This window comes from Mustela nigripes, chromosome 8 (assembly GCF_022355385.1).
Source record: "Mustela nigripes isolate SB6536 chromosome 8, MUSNIG.SB6536, whole genome shotgun sequence".
Classification (NCBI taxonomy): Eukaryota; Metazoa; Chordata; class Mammalia; order Carnivora; family Mustelidae; genus Mustela; species Mustela nigripes.
In genome coordinates this window covers 67470633-67489330 of record NC_081564.1, presented here as the reverse complement: position 1 = coordinate 67489330, position 18698 = coordinate 67470633, and the positions used below count along the sequence as shown (strand labels likewise).

Sequence of the window (18698 nt, the reverse complement as noted above, 5' to 3'; positions counted from 1 at the left end):
TCAAATCCATGATGGAACGTATAGTCTTTTCTTTTTTTTAAAGATTTTATTTATTCATTTGACAGAGATCACAAGTAGGCAGAGAGAGAGAGAGGTTGGAGCAGGCTCCCCGCTGAGCAGAGAGCCCGATGTGGAGCTCGATCCCAGGACCCTGGGATCATGACCTGAGCCGAAAGCAGAGGCTTTAACCCAGGTGCCCTGGAACGTAATAGTCTTGAATTTAAAAACCACTATCAAGATCTAACTTGCACTGCGGATGAGTCCTCAAGCTACCTACAGCCTGTTGAAGCCATGTCAGTCCTGGATCCTTTCTAGAGGCTTGCCTGCAGTAGGAGGGAGGTGTGGATGGCGACCTACGAGCTCTCGTGAGGTCGTACCGCGTACGAGCTTCTCACAGTCTGGTCTAGTCTTCTGCCGTGAGCTGGAGCTGAGCTGAGCAGAGCCAGTGTAGCAGCCCCTGTCCTTGGAAGCCCTATGTGTGCCAGGAGGTGGAGGGAGCCGGAAGCGGGGAGGCAGACGAGTGGGCCAGGCCTCCCTCCGGCCTCCCTGCCATCTCCAGCGGGAGCTTGGCCACTGCAGTGGAGGAATGCCTTCCTAGCAGCAGGTAGTGACCGCGAAACAACCTAACCATCAACAGCTCCCAAATGCTAGACCTGGGAAGGGACTCGGTGATGGAATTAGGAGTTTGCATTTGACCCGAAGGGTACAAGATCTACCACTGATCTGGAACCTCCAGGCAGCTTTCCGACACCCAGCAGGTTGGAGCATCCTTCCCAACAGTGCGCTCTGGCCCCAGAGGAAGACTCTTCAGTTTGCTTTGAACCATGTCTCTCCCTGCTTAGAAGAAAGACAGGGAGTGTCCTGGGCTCCATCTCCTTTTCCCACCCTCGGGTCTGACCACAGATCGCTGACGGCTCCATGAAGGAGGTGAGCCCTGCTTGCCCTTGCCGGGCGAGGGCTCTGCCTGCCTTCTCTTTGTCTGCCCTGCGGGGCCCAGCACCAGTGTTTTGACTGAGGGGATGGGTTCAGGCCATGGGCGCAGCAGGTCTGTCTGGAGTTCGAGGCACTGTGGTCTAGCCAATCGGATCAACCCTCCATGGCTGCTCCAGACACAGTGCTCAGATCAGATGTGGTTCATACAACTTACAAGTGTGGCAAGGGCCTTAGGGAGCTGCCTGGCCGCTGCTTTATAAAGCGTGCTCCCCAGGCAGCCAGGCTCTACTCCTGCTCTGGCTCACCTATCTGTTGGCCTCCCCACAAAAGGGTCTTTAGTCTACCATCTTCAGTCTGCTGGTGCTCAGAACCGCTTTGCAGCCGTCAGTGGGTCAGGAAATGACCGTAACGGGTCATGAGCGGCATCTTGTTTATGTAGTGAAATGACCCAGCATGGAACCTTGAAGACGGCAGTTTGCGGTGGGAAAAGGCATCGGGGCGCGACCTCCCTTCAGCTTTATATATAGACATGGGTGCGTCAGGGTGTGAAACACGCCTTTGCTGATGAGGCCCACGGAAGGAAGTGAACTGCTCAAGGTCACTGTGGTGGAGTGAGGCCTTAGAACCCCCCCTTCCTCTGCCCAGCTGTGTGCTTGTTGCCGAGCACCCGACTGCTCGCATTGGTGAAAGGTGCCATCCACACAGGGATCAGGGGGGTGAAGAGCAAGGCGCTTCTGCCTGCTCCCAGACCTGAGGCTTGGAGTAAGACTGCACCCTGCCGGCTCCGGCCGGTACATGGAGGCGCAGACTGCCCAGTGGTGCGAGGCCTGGGCCAGAACCGGAGGAGCCTGTGGTTGAACCCTTGGCCTTTGGAGTCTGACATGGCTTGTGCAGAGAGCTTCAGTCTCCTTGGCTGGGCGACCTCAAACGAGTCCATCTCCAAGCCTGGGTTCCCTTATCACTGAGTACTTCCATCACAGGTGGTCATAGTGAAGTAAGGCTTCTAAAGTCCCCCACTCCATGCTAGGCACTTAACCATTCGATAATGTGTTTATCACTCACTTAGATACAAGCAAGAAACTGCATCCTTATGGATACAGTTATGGGGTTAAACAGGCCTTTACCATAAATGTTTAGCTTTATTTTTGTGAAAACCTGTTGTGTCTGGTCACCTCAAAAGTGCTTTCCAGAGTTCTCCAAGGAATTGAAAAGGTTGGTCTAAGAATTACTAAGATGTCCCACGTTCAGCTGTTGAGGGTCCTTGTGCAAGAACCTCGGGGATCATGGGTCCTCACAGCCATAACTGTGCTGCGCAGCACAGAGACTCCGGGTGAGCGGAGGAGCCCAGGTGCTCCTCTCTGTCTCTCACTCTAACTGATGCTGCTGGGGGGCGTGGCAGGCAGGAGGCCTGAACATTGGGACCATGCCACGGCAGGGGAGAGGAAAGGAGGGAAGCATGGGAAAATGAGCTATTCTAGGGCAGCTGAGACCCTGGGACTCCATCCTGGGATGTAAGGAGCCCCTGTTTATTGAGAACTTTGAACACAATGAGTTGTTTGAAAGACAAGTGCTTTGCAGAGGGTGTGAACCTCTTGTCTTGGAGACCATCAAGCAAAAGCCAGGAGCCGGGGTCTGATGCAGTGAGCTCTAGACTATGCTTCTGGGAAGGGTCCCTGGGCCTCTCTGTCATCTCGGACTCACCCACCCAACTTGCTCGCAGCCTCGCTGTGAAATCAGTGACCGCACGTCCTACCCACATTCTTGCCAGTTTGTTGCTGTGGTACAGAATCCTCTGTCGGAGGAAGAGGAAGGGGAACAGGATTTCACTCCCATGGTGTTCCCTGAGCTGCTATAGAATGAGAAAGTATTCTTGCCTCCATGTCTCCTCTCCTGTTAACCCGGCCACCTGCTCCACTCCTTCCCCGTGGAGCCTCTGGCTCTGTGCCGATGGCTGGGAGGGAATCCAGGATCTAAGTCATGACCTCAGCCTATCAGGAGTTCACAGTCCAGGCCAAGGGATAAAAACCTAAAACAGAGCAGCATAGAATTAGGCCAAGTCTGGAAGGAAATGTGGCTTCCTGGAGGAGGTGAGGTTTGAGATGGACCTCGAAGTAGGGGAGGAGGCTTTGGGTGGACGGGGAGGCAGTGGGCGGATTCCACCAGCCCGGAAGCAGCTCCACGTGCCGGCGCAGAAGGGACGGACGATAACGTCTCCTGCCCAGCGATCTGGGAAGAGACCTTCTCTGCCCGTCCGTCGTCATTCGTTCTTCCTGTTCCGTCTCCTAGTTTTAGCGGGCCAGACTGGCTTGTGTCCTCATTCAGACCTCCTCTGCCTTGGCTGCCGAGAGAGCACACTGCCTCCAGGTCCTTAGACCTACATGGGAAATGGCCTTTCCTGCCGTGCATTCCACCTGACTCCGTCACCGCCGGCAACGCTGACGCGTCCGCAGACTCAATGTCCTGTGGGGCAGCCGATGAGTGTCCTTCTGCGGCCCTGATCGATTCACCCCTCTTTCTAGCACCTAATCACAAGGGCATCTAGACCTTTTGTTTTCATAATTGCAAGTATTGTGGCGAGTGTAGGGAGGGAAGGAAAAAAAAACCTGGTATTTTCCGATCCACAGAAAATGTTACCTAATGCTATCTATGATTTACACATTTGGGCTTGGGTCCAGAGTGCTGCCTTACCTCTGCTGTCTTAGCAGATTTTGCCGAGGCCTCAGAGGGAGGATTCCCTCCCCAAATGGCCATTTGAAGTGTTCTCTTTTGGAAAGAGGCGGCACAGTTTTATGGCACTTTTGTTGGTGTTGTGGTAGAGCTGAATCCTCCATATTGTTTCATTTTGATGCGAATCCCCTCTCCGAGAGCCACACACCTAGGGTGGCCTTTCTTTGAAAACTGAGCAGTGGGGAGAGGGCTGGGAGCAGAGCTACCTCGCCCATGATCTTGTGACACATTGCCCGTCTGCACCTGCCAGTCACGGTAACCATTTGGAGGGAGCTCACTGCTTGAACCTCTCCCTTACTGCTTTGTCCCGGAGGCTGGGGTGTCTGCTGTATCTGGGGATAAACCAGACAAGGTGGTACAGCTACTCTGTACCAATCAAGGTGTTAGCTTTTGAAGCTAACAAAAGCGTAACCTCAGAATGTAGAGCCGAGCACCCATTTTGTTAGCCTGACTTTGGGAGACCTGTGGGAGCCCTTATGGGCCTGAGCAGGCTGGGGGCTCATCTCAGAAAGAATTCGCCTCCATGGTGCTAGGACTCCAGACAGCAACGTGATTTCACTTGATTTAGCTTGTTAAGTAACACGATTTTGCAGAGCTATTGCCCAACGAAATTTGAGTGGCTTCTTTGAGGAGGAGGGACTACCACTCAGAACATTTTTCTACATTTCTTCAACTTAAGTGGCCAAAGGGCACATGCCAACTCTTTCCAGGGAAGAAGATGGCAAAGAAGAAGAATGCATGGCCCGGGATCCTAGGGACTCACGATGAAATGTCTGGAGGCCGCTTCCCCGGGAACCCATGCAGAGGCCAGCCCTTTGCAGCCGAGATTTCAGGCCAAGTTTCTGCATCCAGTCTCTGATGCCCTAGGCGCAGGACACTTAGCCCCATTCTGAAGCGAACACGTGCCCAGTGCCCCCCAAGCACGGCCAGCCCGGGAGGACGCACACAGATTGGCTGGCTAGTGGCAGCTCTCTGGAGACCCCTCGTCCCACTGTCAGGCTCTATGCTTGTCTATTTTTATCTGCCTAAGAATTGTGGCTCTCTGGGAGTCTGATTGAAAATGAAAATGTATCATTCCATTTGAAATGCACTGCAGTGGCTAAGAAATATGGCCGTTAGCACACACAGAAAGCACCGTGCTGAATGCGGTGTCTGGGAAGAGCCACTGGGCCACCGTGACTGTCACCATCACCCGGCTCCCAGCTGCACCTGTGGGGGGTGGGGGACAGGGGGGTGTGTTCAACGCAGCTTTGTGTCCCAGAGGATTTGTGAAGCAAACTCCATTTAACCACAACACACATGTTGTAGGAGGACGACTTGAGTATGCAAGGTTTATATGTAAAAACTAGATGCCTAAATCTTCCGTGCTCTCCTCTTTACCTCAGAAAAACTCAACAGCGCGGTCGGAAAAAACTTATCACTTGCCAGCCTCCATCCCTCCGCCGCCACGTAGACAAAACACAGGACCGTAGAAGGAGGGTGGAGTCTGGAGGAGTTGCTCGGTCCACCTGCCCATTTAGTCAGGACTAAAGACCCATTGTCACTTGCCTTGTTGTTAAAAACCCCACCAAGCCAGTAACACAGAGCTTACTTTGGAGCAAAATCGTTCTTGCCGTGCGATCTCACAGCCCTTCATTGTGGCTCTTGTGCCCAAGGGCAGTGCGCTCTCCCTTGGGCTGGAGTCTGCCCCGGGGTCCTTGGCGGGGCTGCTCGTCACAGCCACCAGGCAGCTGACTTGCACACGCGCCCTGCCTTGCAACTCTCCGTTGGAGGAGACTGTGGGCCGAGGGTCAGCTGCAGCCCCGTGGCTGTCTCTGGGCAGTGCCAACACGGAGGATTTCTGCTCCTCACTTGGTAACTCGGTTCCAGTTCCGAGCCAGTGGGGAAGAATTAGGTTTCCCTCCCTCGGTAGCAAAGCTTAGTGACCTTCAGACCGGGGCCACCTCTGACTCTGAGGCTGTGTTTCCCAGGACGTACGTGGGGACAGCAGGGAAGGCAAGTAGAGGCTAATCAGCAGTGATGTGAATGGTGGGCACACACCCTGCCGCGTTTGCGCTGGGAACACCTCCGCAGGATTGGGGATGAGTCCAGGTTTCATGCACTGCCTTACAAAGGCCCTCCCCAAATCTCATTTGCTCATCACACTGACTTTTAAAAAATGAGATATAATTTATGTACGATAAAAATATTCTTTTAAAGTAGGCAATCCTAGAGTGGTTTTCATTGTGTTCCCAGCATCGTGCAACCATGACTACCAATTGCATAGTGTTTTATCACCTGGGAGAGAAACCCTGTTCCTGTTAGTGGTCACGGCCTCTTTCCCTCTTCTCCCAGCCCTGGCAACCACGGACTTTCTCTTTCTATAAATTTGTCTACTCTGGACATTTCAAACCAGTGGAAGCCTATGATAAGTGGCTTTTTGTGTTATCCCAGTTTTAACACGTACCAGAACTTTATTTTTTTATGTTGCCTAATACCATCCTGTTGCGAGGATACACTGGGTTTTATCCATCAATCGATGGACATTTGGGTTATTTCTGCTTTGGGGCAGGTATGAATCATGCTGTTCTGAAGATCCATGTGTGTATTTTTGTGTGAACATGTATTTTTCTTTCTCTTGATGATGTATCTGGGAGTGGGAATGCTGGCTGGCATGGTGACTCTGTTTACCCTTTTGAGGACCTGCCAGACAGTTACTCCCGTGGTTGCACCATTTTGTTTCCACCAGCAATGGATGTGGTTTCCTGTTTTTATACATTCTTGCCAACATTTGTTATTGTCTGTCTGTTTCATTAGAGCCCTTCTAGAGGGTGTCAAGTGGTATCCCATTTTGATTTTGGTTGTATTTCCTGGATGATTAATGATGTTGTGCATCTTTTTGTGGGCTTGTTGGTATTTGTATATCCTCTTTGAAGAAATGTATTCAGTTTTTTTTTTTTTTTTGGTCCATTTTTTTAACCAGGTTATTTGTCCCTTTGATGCTATAGGAGTTTTTTATATTTTCGAGATACTAGTTGCTTATCGGATAGATTGCAAACATGCTCACCGTTTTCATCCTCGTGATAATCTGACCTGCCATCCTGAAGGGTTCTTCCTGGGGACTCTTAGAGTTTGTTTTTCCAGCCAATCCTGCATGAGGGAATCTATTCAAGAGAAGGGAAGTACACAGTGCGATCACTTTGTTCTCCATCTGTTCACAGCCATCCACTGAGGACCGCTCAGGGAGGCATGTTCTCTAGAATGTTCCTACATGCAGATGGTTACGTCCATTATGGGGCTCTAGATAGCAACTTAGTCGACTGGAACATCACCCTACTGTGTTTGCTCCACACTCACAGCAGCTGTGCTCACCACATGCTGTCTCGAGCCTGAGGAGCTTATTGTAAGGAAGCACCTTTCCGACCTTGCCTCTCTGCCTCTGATCTCCCCATTCTTACCAGGAGCAATCCTAGGCTCTGGGCTTTTACCCCACACCCAGCTGTGACTACTCTGCCAGATGGGCACATCTCCCTAGCTGGCCGGGGTCATGCAGGCCTTGTTTCCACAGGAAACATGGCACTGAAGTCCAGGACATTCGGCCAAGCCCCTTGCCTGGGAGTCCAAATCCAGGGAGAGTGGCGCTGAGTGCATTCTGTCCCTGGGGCCGCTGGGACTCCATGTAGCCCAGGGCTGAGGCCACAGCTGGGGCCTGTAACAGACTAAGAATGGGACCTCTTCTCCCACTGTTAATGTGATACAGAATGGAGGAGCAGCCAGGCCTAGGACTGGCTTAAAAGACCTGTCCAGGCCAGTGAGAATCACACAGCCATAGTGTAAGTGGGAGAGGACCTGTCCAGGGCCACCTGAGGAGAATGGAAAGCACGAACAGAAGCAGCGGACTTCGACTATGGAGGAGGATGGCAGGCATGGTTGGTTGGTCTCAAGATGGTGGTTTTCGGACTAGAACTATGTTCTATAGGAAACATTCTGCAGATATTTGCAAACAGGTTTGCATATCCCAAGGAATGGTGTGGTAAGGAATGGTCTGAAGAGGCTCTTTGTCCATTGGAGCACAAAAGGATCGTCCTCCCCCAAAGCCAATAGTGTCCTTTTTGAGAAACACTAGTAGAATGAAAAGGTCTAACATTGGGATTCCAACCTCTTTATTGGTCAGGAAAACACCCATTCTTTTAAAATGTAAGTAACTATGTAGGAAGAAACCGTGTTAGGTGCTGAGAAATTTAAAAATATATCCTAGCCCGGCCAGAGGAGGCTAGAGTCGAGCAGAGAAGCTAACACATGTACTAAAGCTAGTTTTTAGAGAAGGCATAAAGCTCTGTATCCCACAGGGAAACGGGAATCATTAAAATGCTCCGGGAGGGAGAGATTTGTGGTCGTGGATTTTTTCAGGGGGAATCCTGGACACGTTGTGGTCCTATAGAGGGGTCTTCCCCAATTTTTACGTGGCCACAAAAAATCTCCATCCAGATATCCCTACCAAATCAGGAAGTTCTGTGAAGAAATTCAGTTTTTTTGAAAAACAATCACAAACTCTGATTAGCTTCACTTGGGAGGTTTTTCTTCTCAAGTGATAGGGCCTTTCCTGCAAGGCCTTTCTCTCTCATTGCACAGAAGCCCACAGAAAAGAGAATCCCCATTTGATTCTGGGCCCTCAGCTGAAGGACACTCCATGCCGGCCGTGTGCTCCTTGGGTGGCTCCAGAGGGAGAGCCCGCCCCGGTCCCCGCAGCTGATGGCGGCTTGGCTTCTGTGGCTGCCTTCCTGCCTCAGTACTACCCAGGAGGAGTGAAGCCTTTGTAAGCAAAGCGGCGGGGATCAGGCAGGAAGGGAGGGTCACTAGGATGGGGGTGGGGGAGGAGCTTTCTAAGCACTCCACATGCATGAACTCCTCAGCCCCCACCATGCAGGAGGTACTTCGTGAGGTTGGGGGTGGTCTCTCCATTTCGGAGAGCTCCACATGGGACAAGTCCAAGGCTTGCCTGAGGTCACAGGGCCGGGCCGTGTCGGAGGAGGCCTCCGTGCTTCTGCACCCCAAGCTTGTTCTGGACCCGCCTGGATGTGTGCCGTCGCATCTCCCTACTGTCTTGTTTCCTTGAGCCCGTAACCTCCCTGAGTTCTGGAACTGTCAGCAGTAAGAAGTCTTCAAATTAGAACCATTTAAGGTTTTTAGCCCAGCTAAATGCTGCTCTGATTATTTCCCCCGGAGAAATTGCAAACTCGTTGGGAGAAATAAGACAAGTACACAAATAACTATTGCAGGGAGGGGAGGTGCCCTCGGAAAGTCACCCAGAAAGTGCTGAGCGGCCTTCGGGGGAGAGCCCACACCTCCCTGTGCAGGTGGGAACAGTGGCTTGGTGGAGCCACTGGTGGACGGCTGGGCGTGAGGACCGAGAAGGCTTGGACCCTGCAAAGCCCTTTATCAGTGTCGGGCATTCTGTTTGCATCTTACCTGATGTGGAAGTATCAGTGGAGAGAATGGCCTGTGTTTAAGGCTCGGGGGTTGGGGCAGAAAGAGCTCTGGAGAAACCCGGTAGCCTTCCCGTGCCTTAAAAACAGAACACACATCTGATATGTGGCTTATCACCTCTCGCTCTGCTCCCAAGTCTCCAAAATTAAGACGGTCCAACCTCAGGAGTTTTCTTGACATTTATCGCACATGACTGGAATAATGGAAGCAGCCTTCAGCTGGGCAGATAACCTTCAACGTTTCCATTTCCTAAAGCCGCCTGTTAGAGATGGTTGGGAATTCAGTGGGTTTGGTTCATAGTCTCCCCACAACTGGAGGGGCAGGAAGCCACAGGAGCACAGTGGGTAAAGGGACTCTTTCCCAGGCCATGGAACAGAGGCCTTGGGGGCTCCCAGCGCTTCTCTACCCTCCTCCCGAAGGTGCCTGAGCACATCACGGGGAGCCTGGGAGCGGGACCATGTAATGCCCAGTCAGCTCTGAGCAGAATAGAGGCTGCCATTACCTGTGTGACAGGATTAATTAAAAGGTAAGAAGCATAGAAACGAAGGATATGAGTGGTCCCCAGGGTCTGAGGGGAGAATGGGGAGTGACTGATAATGGGGCTTGGGAGCTTGGTGGGGGATTATGAGAATATTCTGGAATGCAGTACTCGGTATGGTTGCATGACTTTAGAGATATAGAAAGTCTGTTTTCCAGATTAAAAGTCAATTTTATGGTATGTGAGTTATCTCGGTAAAGCTGGTTAGAAAAGAAAGCATAACTTCTAAACAACCATCTTACACTGTGGAAAAAAGTGGGAACGCTTTTTGTCACTTGCTCTTATGCTCCCCGCTCTGACACCCATCGCTAGGTTAGAAATTTCCACCAAACCAAGGGAAGTGGTCACCGAGGTGGCAGAGAGGCAGGAGCCCAGTGTGGGCAGGGCACTGAGAACAGCCTGGGAGGGAAGGGGGACCCGAGGCCCACACTGGCGGGTGGCTGTGGAGTGCAAGGAGAGGCAGTCTGGAAGAACCAGCCTCCCGGGCACGTGGTGTGCCCCCCCACCAGGACTACCTAATATTCCCCAGTGCTTAGTTTTTTGGATGAAATTTCTAGAGGACCCCCCCCCATAAAGGCAAATGTGCTCCGGGAGAAGGGGTTCAATCCATTTACTCCCAGTTAGTACTTTAAAATGAGAGACCGTCACTCTGCGAGGCCCCAGGTGATGGTAAGTGGCAGATGCACAACCTTGAAGCAGCATCCCACGGGTTTTTAAGTGGGCGACGAGGACCGCATGTGTGCCTGGGGACAGGCTGTGTGCCGTACCTCCTGGTGCTTCCGAAGGGGTGAGCGGGGGCTGATGGGGCACCTCTGCTGAGGACGCAGAACGGGGTGAGGGGAGGGCTGGAGGGCCGGCTTCCCCGTCACAGGGGTCTGGATTGGGAGCTGAGGCTCCACAGAGCAGCATAGTGCGGGAATAGAATGTGCGCTGACCTGAGGCGGTTGTGAGCCTCCCCCGACCCCAGGTCAGGAGCCAGGAGAGAGAGCGTGAACATCTGTATGAAGGGAAAGGGGCTGGACCCCTTTCTAGAACTAGAAATAGTTCACTCATTGAAAAGCTTGCATTTGTTTAAGTAGAGTTCTCCTCAGAGGCCAAGGGACAGACCTAAGGCCTTCTGGAAGATTCCCTTCCAGAACCTACCAGAGCACACTTACTGAAAGGTAGTGGGACTAGAAGAGCTCTTCAATTTTTATTTATTTCTTGATGTGAGTTGCTGAACATTTCCTTAACGGCAGGTTCATATTTCTCTAATGAATGGGGACTCCTAAGGGAAATAACTTTGGGAAGAAAAAGGGTTCCTTCTAAGGTATGCCAGACTGTGTGAACAGCGTTGTTGCTTAGGGTTAGAATATCGCTTTTTATCAGCTAATGTTTACTTTTCTGCACTTTTTGAAGTTTTCAATGAGAAATATTAATGTCGTAAGACAAAACCAACATTTAAAAACCAGGCTACCTTCCTGGCAAGTTTCCTCCTCCAGTAGGGTAGTGGAGCGCCCCTGCGTCTGCGTGGGCAGAAGCCCTCTAAGTTGTTCTGCCTCCAGTCAGTCCTTCCAGAGCGATCTGCAGAAGCCTCCCTTTCTTCCACTCGTGATTGTGTAATTCAGCCACACACTGAAATTCTCAGAGGGACTGGAGGAAGACAAGGCCCTGGAATGTTTTTTGCTCCGAGAACAGCTTTGTGCCAGGAGTTGTGACCCCCTGGGGCGGGCACGGTCTGTGACGGCCGGAGGCCCTTGTGTGGCTGAGAGGCAGGACACGTGCCTGATGCACCTGCTTTCCCTCCAGGTGGGCTTACCATGACTTCTTCAACCGGTATCGAGTGCTGGTCAAGAAGAGAGAGCTCGGCAACACAGACAAAAAGGCCATCTGCAGGTCTGTCCTGGAGAACCTCATCAAGGTGAGCTAGGCTTGCCCCTGGAGGCTTACCCGGAATGCCCAGAGAACTGGGAAGTGGGGGCTTAACAGCGTGCTCTGGTCTTCATCCTTCCTCTTAAAAATGTTTGAGATGTTCGTCTGTTTCCCAACATCAGCAACTGTAAAAGAGAAGTTCCTTCATGTGTATAGAGTACTTCCTACCTTTTTTCACATCTCTGCACATGTAGAAAATAAAAAATGTTTTTACAACCCCTTGGGGTTTGCTGCTGGCCCAGGACTCTGGCTTCTCCAGAGCCCGAGGCGCTGTAGATCTGCCCGCTGTGCCCCTGCCCACACCACGCAGCTGCCCAGGGGCTCCAGTCTGTAGCCCAGGCACAGCTTTCCTCAGCGGTTGGGAAAACAGGTGCACTTCTCCTATCTTCTCACTGCCTAACTGGCCTCAGACCTTCCCCCCGACGCTTGTTGTAAATAAGGCAAAGGCTGCAGTTACAACAACCCGAACTCAAACCTGAGTCTTGATTCTGGAGCTCCTTTGTGGACTCCTGGCGGGACAGATCTGAAATACCAGCTCCACTGTATTCCAGGGTTGCCACAGGGCATGGCCCAGGTGGTCTCAGTAAAGGGTACGACAAACTCCTTCCCTTTGAGAAGGTCGTGTAACGGAGAGAACTACATCCAAAAAATGGCGAATTCCCAGTACAGCTCACCCACAGACAATGTGGGCATTAGGGGTACCGCTACCCCCATCCCACTGCAGTAGAAAATCCGCGTATACCTTAGGGCTTCCGGAGGCTGAACTACTGGTAGCCTACGGCTCACCTGAAGCCTGGGGCATGGTGCCCTGATTGGAGACACGTAGACCCTTTATTGCCAAGGACAATCCTTGTGTTAATGCCCCCAGTCCCTAGCTGGAAGCACCGAGCCCAACACAGAAGGAACGTTTGTAGAATGGAAGAACTAAGTGAATTCCCTGATGAAAAATTACATGAACGTGTGCTGTCTCCTTCCCTCTTCTGTTGCTCTGCCTAGGTTCTTCCCTCCTTCCCAGCAGGGCTCTTAGCATGCCTTCTGGTCTGTGAAGCCGGTTCTGACCTCCCAGGTGGAGTCAGTGACCCCTACCTTTATGGGCCAACAGCGCTCACTCTGTGCTATCCCTGCATCTGTCCCCTTGTCTTGCAATCAAGAGTTTGTCGTTCCCCTGGACTGGGAACCCTGAAATGGCAGGGATCCTGTTGTCTGTGTGTTCCTGGTGCCATTACTGGCTCTCACAGGGGCTCTGCATTCATGCTGGTGGCTCTATGGGTGACACGCTAGGTGGGCCCGTCATGACTGTCACCTGACAGTAGTGGCTCGTGGTTATGAAGCACCCAGGAGTCACTTTCCTGACTGCTTCACGTACCTGCCTCAGCTAATCCTCACGGTGTCTCACGAGGAAGATACAGGCATCATTTCCCCCATTTTACAGATCAGGGAACTAAGGAGTAAAATGCTGGTAAAGATTGCTCAAGGTGTTACACGTACACAGACTGCACACCCCCCCCCCCCAAACTACTCTGGGTCGCCGTGCCCCTTGAGCCAGTCTAAGAGATGAATGTCACCGCATGTAATTACCCTTTCTGGAGAAGGACCCAGGATCAGTGCTTCAGGACTTCTCCACAGACCTTATATTTCATCTGTTTCCCCCACCCCTTTTCAGGGCCATGTCTTCTAGTCACCAGTGCTGCTATGGTGAAGCCACACGGCAGCCTAGAAGGGCCCCTGCCAGCCCCAAGCAAGTGCCAGTGCCTTTTAGAACACAGTTGTTAGGAAAGAAGCTGGTGGTGTGGGGGCCGGGCAGCAGGTGCCTACAGCCTCGTCCGTGGGAGAGGACCCAGGGGCTGCTTTGTGGGGTGGTTCATGAGGGCTGGTCTCCTCCTGCAGGGGCTGTGCGAACAGCCTTCATCCTCAGCGTGAGTTGGTTCTTTAATCCCACTGGTGATGTATCGCATCCTTAAATGTGCTCTGACTTGGAGTGGTGGCTGGGAGGCCCCCAGAGGAAGAGCACAACGCGTGCACCTGCCCTCCGGGACCATTGTAGACCTCGCTGGAGGGAATCTGATCGTGGGGACCTGAAGCTTGATCGTGACGGGGGAGCAGAGTCTTACTAGCAAGGACTTCCAGGGAACCCCGGGAGCACAGGGAACTCTGTCCGTGAGTGTGTGAAGACCAGACTGGGTCACAAAGGGGGCCTAGCGCCGTGAGAGACCACTGCCCAGGACTCCTGGGGCTCGGTATTTCCGGCGAGACCTTGAACAAGTCGCTTCACCACTGCAGACGCTGGTTTTGCCATCTGTGAAATAAAAAGGGTGGCTTGGGATGGTTGCTGAGATTCCTTTCTCCTCCTTCAGTCTGGGATTGTGGGAGAAGCTTCTCGGGAAGCCCTGATGGCCTGGTACATGAGTAGTGGAGTCTGCACGTTCTCGGGGTTAGAGCAAGCAGATCCAGGGTAGGGCGGGTGCTCAGGACATAGGCACTGAGCGTGCGTGGCAATCGGGCTAATGGTGACCGGTGTCATGGTGGAACTTTCAGAAGGATCCTTATTTGTGAAAACAGTGGTTTCACGACCAGATCACACCCTTCCTGGTGGCTTTTCCAGACTAGGAAATAAACGTGTGTACTCTGGTTCCCAGGGTGCACCAGGCTCTCCCGGCCTTGGCACAGTGGAAGCCTGAGCGGCCAGGCTTTGTTCTGACTGTGAGGGTGGAGCTGCCCACCCGTTGCTCCCCAGGCCTCCTCCACAGGGAAGCGGCCCTGTCAGCAGGGCAGTGAGGAGGGCAGGACCTTGGCTGCCTGGAGGCTTCCCACCCTGATCCAGCCCTGTTCCTCACAGCATCTGCTGGGGCCCTTTAGGTGCACGGCCCTGAGCAGAGGCAGGGATGGGAGCCAGGTCCATACCTCGCCCCTCCCAGCTTTACCTGCGGCCTGGCTGTGAAGTTGACCATCAGAGACCGCTTAGGCAGCCCCATCGTCCTGGTGCAAGGAGCCCATACAGAGTAGTGATTCAGCATTAGTGCAGAGCCATTGGTCAACCTGAAGCATGTTCCTGTGTGTGTGTTTTCTTTAGACCTCAGCTCCTTCTTCCTTATGGTCTCCATGCCAGTGAATAAAAGTAGGAAGTTTATTTACAAAGGGAACAAAGTTACAGTGGGTTAACTCTCAAGGTTCCTGTCCCAGGCTTGTGCATGAGCACACTGCTGGGTCATCATTCCTTATCCATGGGGTTGAGCACGAGGAAGGGTAATTAATTTGAACCTAAATAAATATAATTAAGACAGTAATTATATGTCAAAAATATCTCAAAATAGTCTGAAATCAAAAATTTGGAAGGTTATTTGCAATCTGGAATTATGTATACAACAGGGTGGTTGTTTGAGGGTAATCTTTTTTAAATGACCCGAGCAGGTTATTTCCATGCTCAGAGCACCACCAGGGGCTCTGCATCTCAGTTGTGTGCTGTGGCCTGCAAGGCCTCTGGCGATTAGCTTCTCCTGCCAGCCTCCCTCATTTCCCCCACGTTTAACCACCCCGGCTGTCCTGTTCCTCAAACACACCTCGCTTTCGGCTGCCACAGGACATTTGCATCTGCTTTGCTCATCTTCTGAAACTTTCTTCTTCTACATTTTCCTGAGGCTGCCTCCTTGAGTTTATTCAGGTTTTTGTTCAGATATCATTTCCAGAGAAATGCCTTCCTGGATTATCCTTTTTAAACATCCCCATCCCACCTATAAAGTCCCCAGTTTTATTGTCTTCGTAATCTTCACTACTCCCTGAAAACTTACTCAGCCTTTGCTGTCTTCTGCTCTTACCATGATGTCAGTTGCTTAAGTGCAGGATTCTTGCTCCCTGGTGCGCCCTGGACACCTTAGCACCCTGAGTCTAACAGAAGGGACTTAGCCTGCTCAGTGGATGCTAAGAGTGAGCGCGCATCCAAGAGCAGGGGTACACGAGCTCTGGCAGGGAATTCTGCCCCGAAGAACCCGGGTGGTAGGGTGTGTTGCCTCACTGGTGCTCCCCTCCCTGCCTCGTAAAGGATCCCGACAAGTTCCAGTTTGGCCGCACCAAGATCTTCTTCCGGGCAGGCCAGGTGGCCTACCTAGAGAAGCTTCGCGCCGACAAGTTCCGGGCAGCCACCATCATGATCCAGAAGACGGTCCGCGGCTGGCTACAGAAGGTGAAATACCGCAGGTTGAAGGCGGCTACCTTAACTCTGCAGAGGTTCTGCCGAGGACACCTGGCCCGCAGGTGAGCTGAGCGAGGGCACATCTGGAGAGCAGAGTGGGGGAGGGAGGGTGGGGAGGCTTAGCTGGTTGGCCTCTCTCCGCCTAGTTAGAGTGGTTCTGTCTGCACCCTGGCTTTCTCCCAGGAGCTGGGCACCTGTGTCCCGTGCCCTTCTCACCTGAGGGAGTAAGTCTAGTTCCAAGACTCTTGGTTCCCCAGTCTGTCCCCATCCTGCCAGCACTCACCTAGGACTGGCTGCACTTGCCACAAAGCCACCATTTCCCCTTTGCCTAAATCCCAAGGTAATCGTTTAGGAAAAGAGACAAATTCTGCCTTTCATGGCTTCCACTCTCCATCATGATTTGTAGCACCGGTTTCCACACACCTTGCCAATTTAGTAATGAGAGCTGGAAAGATCTCTGGAGGTCCTGTTCAAGAGTCGTTCAGTGGAGCCAGTGCTGAGGGTGTGACTTGTCTGAACACCTACAACTACCCAGGGGCGGAGCCTGGATGCCAGTCCAGCGGCCCGGCCTAGCCCAAGCCCGGTACCCCAGCCCAGTGCCCTGGCCAGCACCCCAGCCTAGTGCCCCAGCCCCATGCCCCGGCCCAGCCCGAGCCCAATGCCCTGACCCAGCGCCCCGGCCCAGCACCAACTCCCTTTAGCAAGCAGGGTGCAGCTGGGGAGCTCCTTCCTCCTCGGGATCTCTGCTAGATGATTTTGGAGGGCTTTTCTAGCTTTCAACTCATGGCTCGTTGGGACATGGGAGACAGAGAGAAGCCTAAACACAAAGTGTCATCAGGGGCTGCCCAGGTTGGAGTGAGGGGCTCGTGGCAGGTGAGGGAGCAGATGGGGATCATGGAGCTGGTCACACTCCGACTCCTGAGACCACATGGAGGAGGCTCATGCTGCTGTCGAGAGCCTGAGCTTCAGGGGCTGTGGTGTCGCTGCATCCTGTCAGAGTGTTTCCAGCTGGTGGGGCTGAATGGGGAGAGGCTCGAGTTCAAAGGGCCACGAGGCCTGCCTCAGTGGGGCCCGCCCGTCCTCTCCCTCCCCAGGCTAGCGGAGCAGCTGCGGAGGACCCGAGCGGCCATCGTGTTCCAGAAGCAGTACCGCATGCGGAGGACCCGCCTGGCCTACCAGAGGGCGCGCAGGGCCGCTGTCATCATCCAGGCCTTCACCCGCGGCATGCTGGTGCGGAGAAGCTACCGGCAGGTGAGTAGCCGCCCGGGGGACTTGCAGGCGGTCGGCTGAGGACCAGCGCCGCAGGCACCTGGGGGGCTCGGAGGCCAAGTGTCCTGACCCCCGGGTCCTGGGATCTTCCTCCGGGAGTCTGCTGCTCCTTCTGCCCATCTCCCGACTCATGCTCCTGCTGGCTTACTCTGAAAAATACGTAAATAAGATCTTTTTTAAAAAGAGAACTAAAGCAGCAGCAAATAGATTGTCACCACTACGAACATTTGTAGGCTGCTCCTAACTTTCTTCTAAGTGATTTCACACCTTTGCTTCCAGCCATGAGGTGTGTTGTATTAGGGTTTTCCAGAGACATGGAACCCATAGGAGACGTGCAAGTGTGTGTGTGTATGTGTGTACATATGTGGAGATTCTCAGGAAATTCCCCACAGTTATGGAGGCCGGGAAGTCTCACAGTCGGCCGTCCACCAGCTGGAGGTCCAGGAAAGCCAGTGATGTCATACAGTCCAAGTCTGAAGACCTAAGACCCAGGGAGGTGGATGGTGTGAATCTCCGTCCGAGGGCAGGAAAAAATGAGATGAGATGTCCTAATTCAAGCAGCGAGGCAGGAGAAAAGGAACGAATTCCTCCTTCCTCTGCCCTTTGTTCTTCTCAGGCCCTGAGAGATGATGCCTTGCCACCTTGGAGAGGGGAGTGCACTGACTCAAATGCTCCTCTCCTCTACACACACCCCCACAGACACACCCAGAGGAGTGTTTAATCTGGGCACCCTGAGACCAGTCAAGTCCAGGTGTGACCATAACCATCATGGGTAGGATGGGTGCACATCATTGTGCCCCTTGAACAGCTGAGCTGCTTGGGGAAGCTCTCACCTGCCCAGGGCACTCACTCAGTCAGCCAGTGGCAGAGCCTGGTGACCTGTGTTGGATTCATTCAGACGTGAGAGCAGGGGGCTTTAGTGGGCATCATCAGGTTTAACCCCCTCATTCGATGAGTTAGGAGCCTAAGCTTGGTGAGGTGAGGTCACGGGAGGGGGACCCTGGCCTCCGTGCCAGGCCATTATTCCAGTGAAGCTGAAGGATTCAGGGCATATCCATCCTGCCGTCTCACCCCCATACAGCTGACGCTCAAAGCTGAGAGGGACGATGGATTCGAAGGAAATGTCAAAAATACGCTTTGCTCCTAAAAGGAACATTTCTCTCTTCTGTGATCAGAGGAGGCTTGATTTTCTAAATAAAACTCAAACACTGAAGGGAACATGAAAAACCAAACGTGGTCAGACAGCAGGGTAGGGCACACCCTCGTCAGTGGGGCCCATTCTGTGAGCTTTCCTGGGAGATCGGTGACTTCTGTGTGATGTCATCAGGGAAGGGGCAGGCAACACGTGGGGGGCACAAGGTTTGAACCCTGGCGCTCCCCTAGAGCCGGCATACTAGGCATGTCTGCTCATTTATTCATTTATGCCACGAACATTTATTTTGCGGGGTAAAATAAAATAAAATGCTGTGTTGACATATCGATGTGGACACAGCAATGATGCTTTTGCTTTCCAAGCGATCTTTAACCTCATAGGAACAAGATTGCCAAGCCAAGTTTGTTAACTCTAAGTCTGTGGCTCATTAATGGGCTCTGACTAGAGAATCCCATTCGTCTCTCTGGCTCAGTGTTACCAGGCGGGGGATCAGAATCTGCTGAATGGGGAGTTAT

At 52.7% G+C, this 18698-nt stretch overlaps 1 protein-coding gene across 1 annotated transcript in view; it reads left to right on the top strand.

Annotated features, from left to right (window-relative positions):
- MYO5B (myosin VB) overlaps positions 1 to 18698 on the top strand; it is a 340313-nt gene that overhangs the window by 259937 nt on the left and 61678 nt on the right. The window contains exons 18-20 of the mRNA XM_059409632.1: positions 11453 to 11564; positions 15612 to 15823; positions 16856 to 17012. Of these exons, the coding sequence (XP_059265615.1) occupies positions 11453 to 11564; positions 15612 to 15823; positions 16856 to 17012 (481 nt within the window). The remainder of the gene's footprint in view (positions 1 to 11452; positions 11565 to 15611; positions 15824 to 16855; positions 17013 to 18698) is intronic.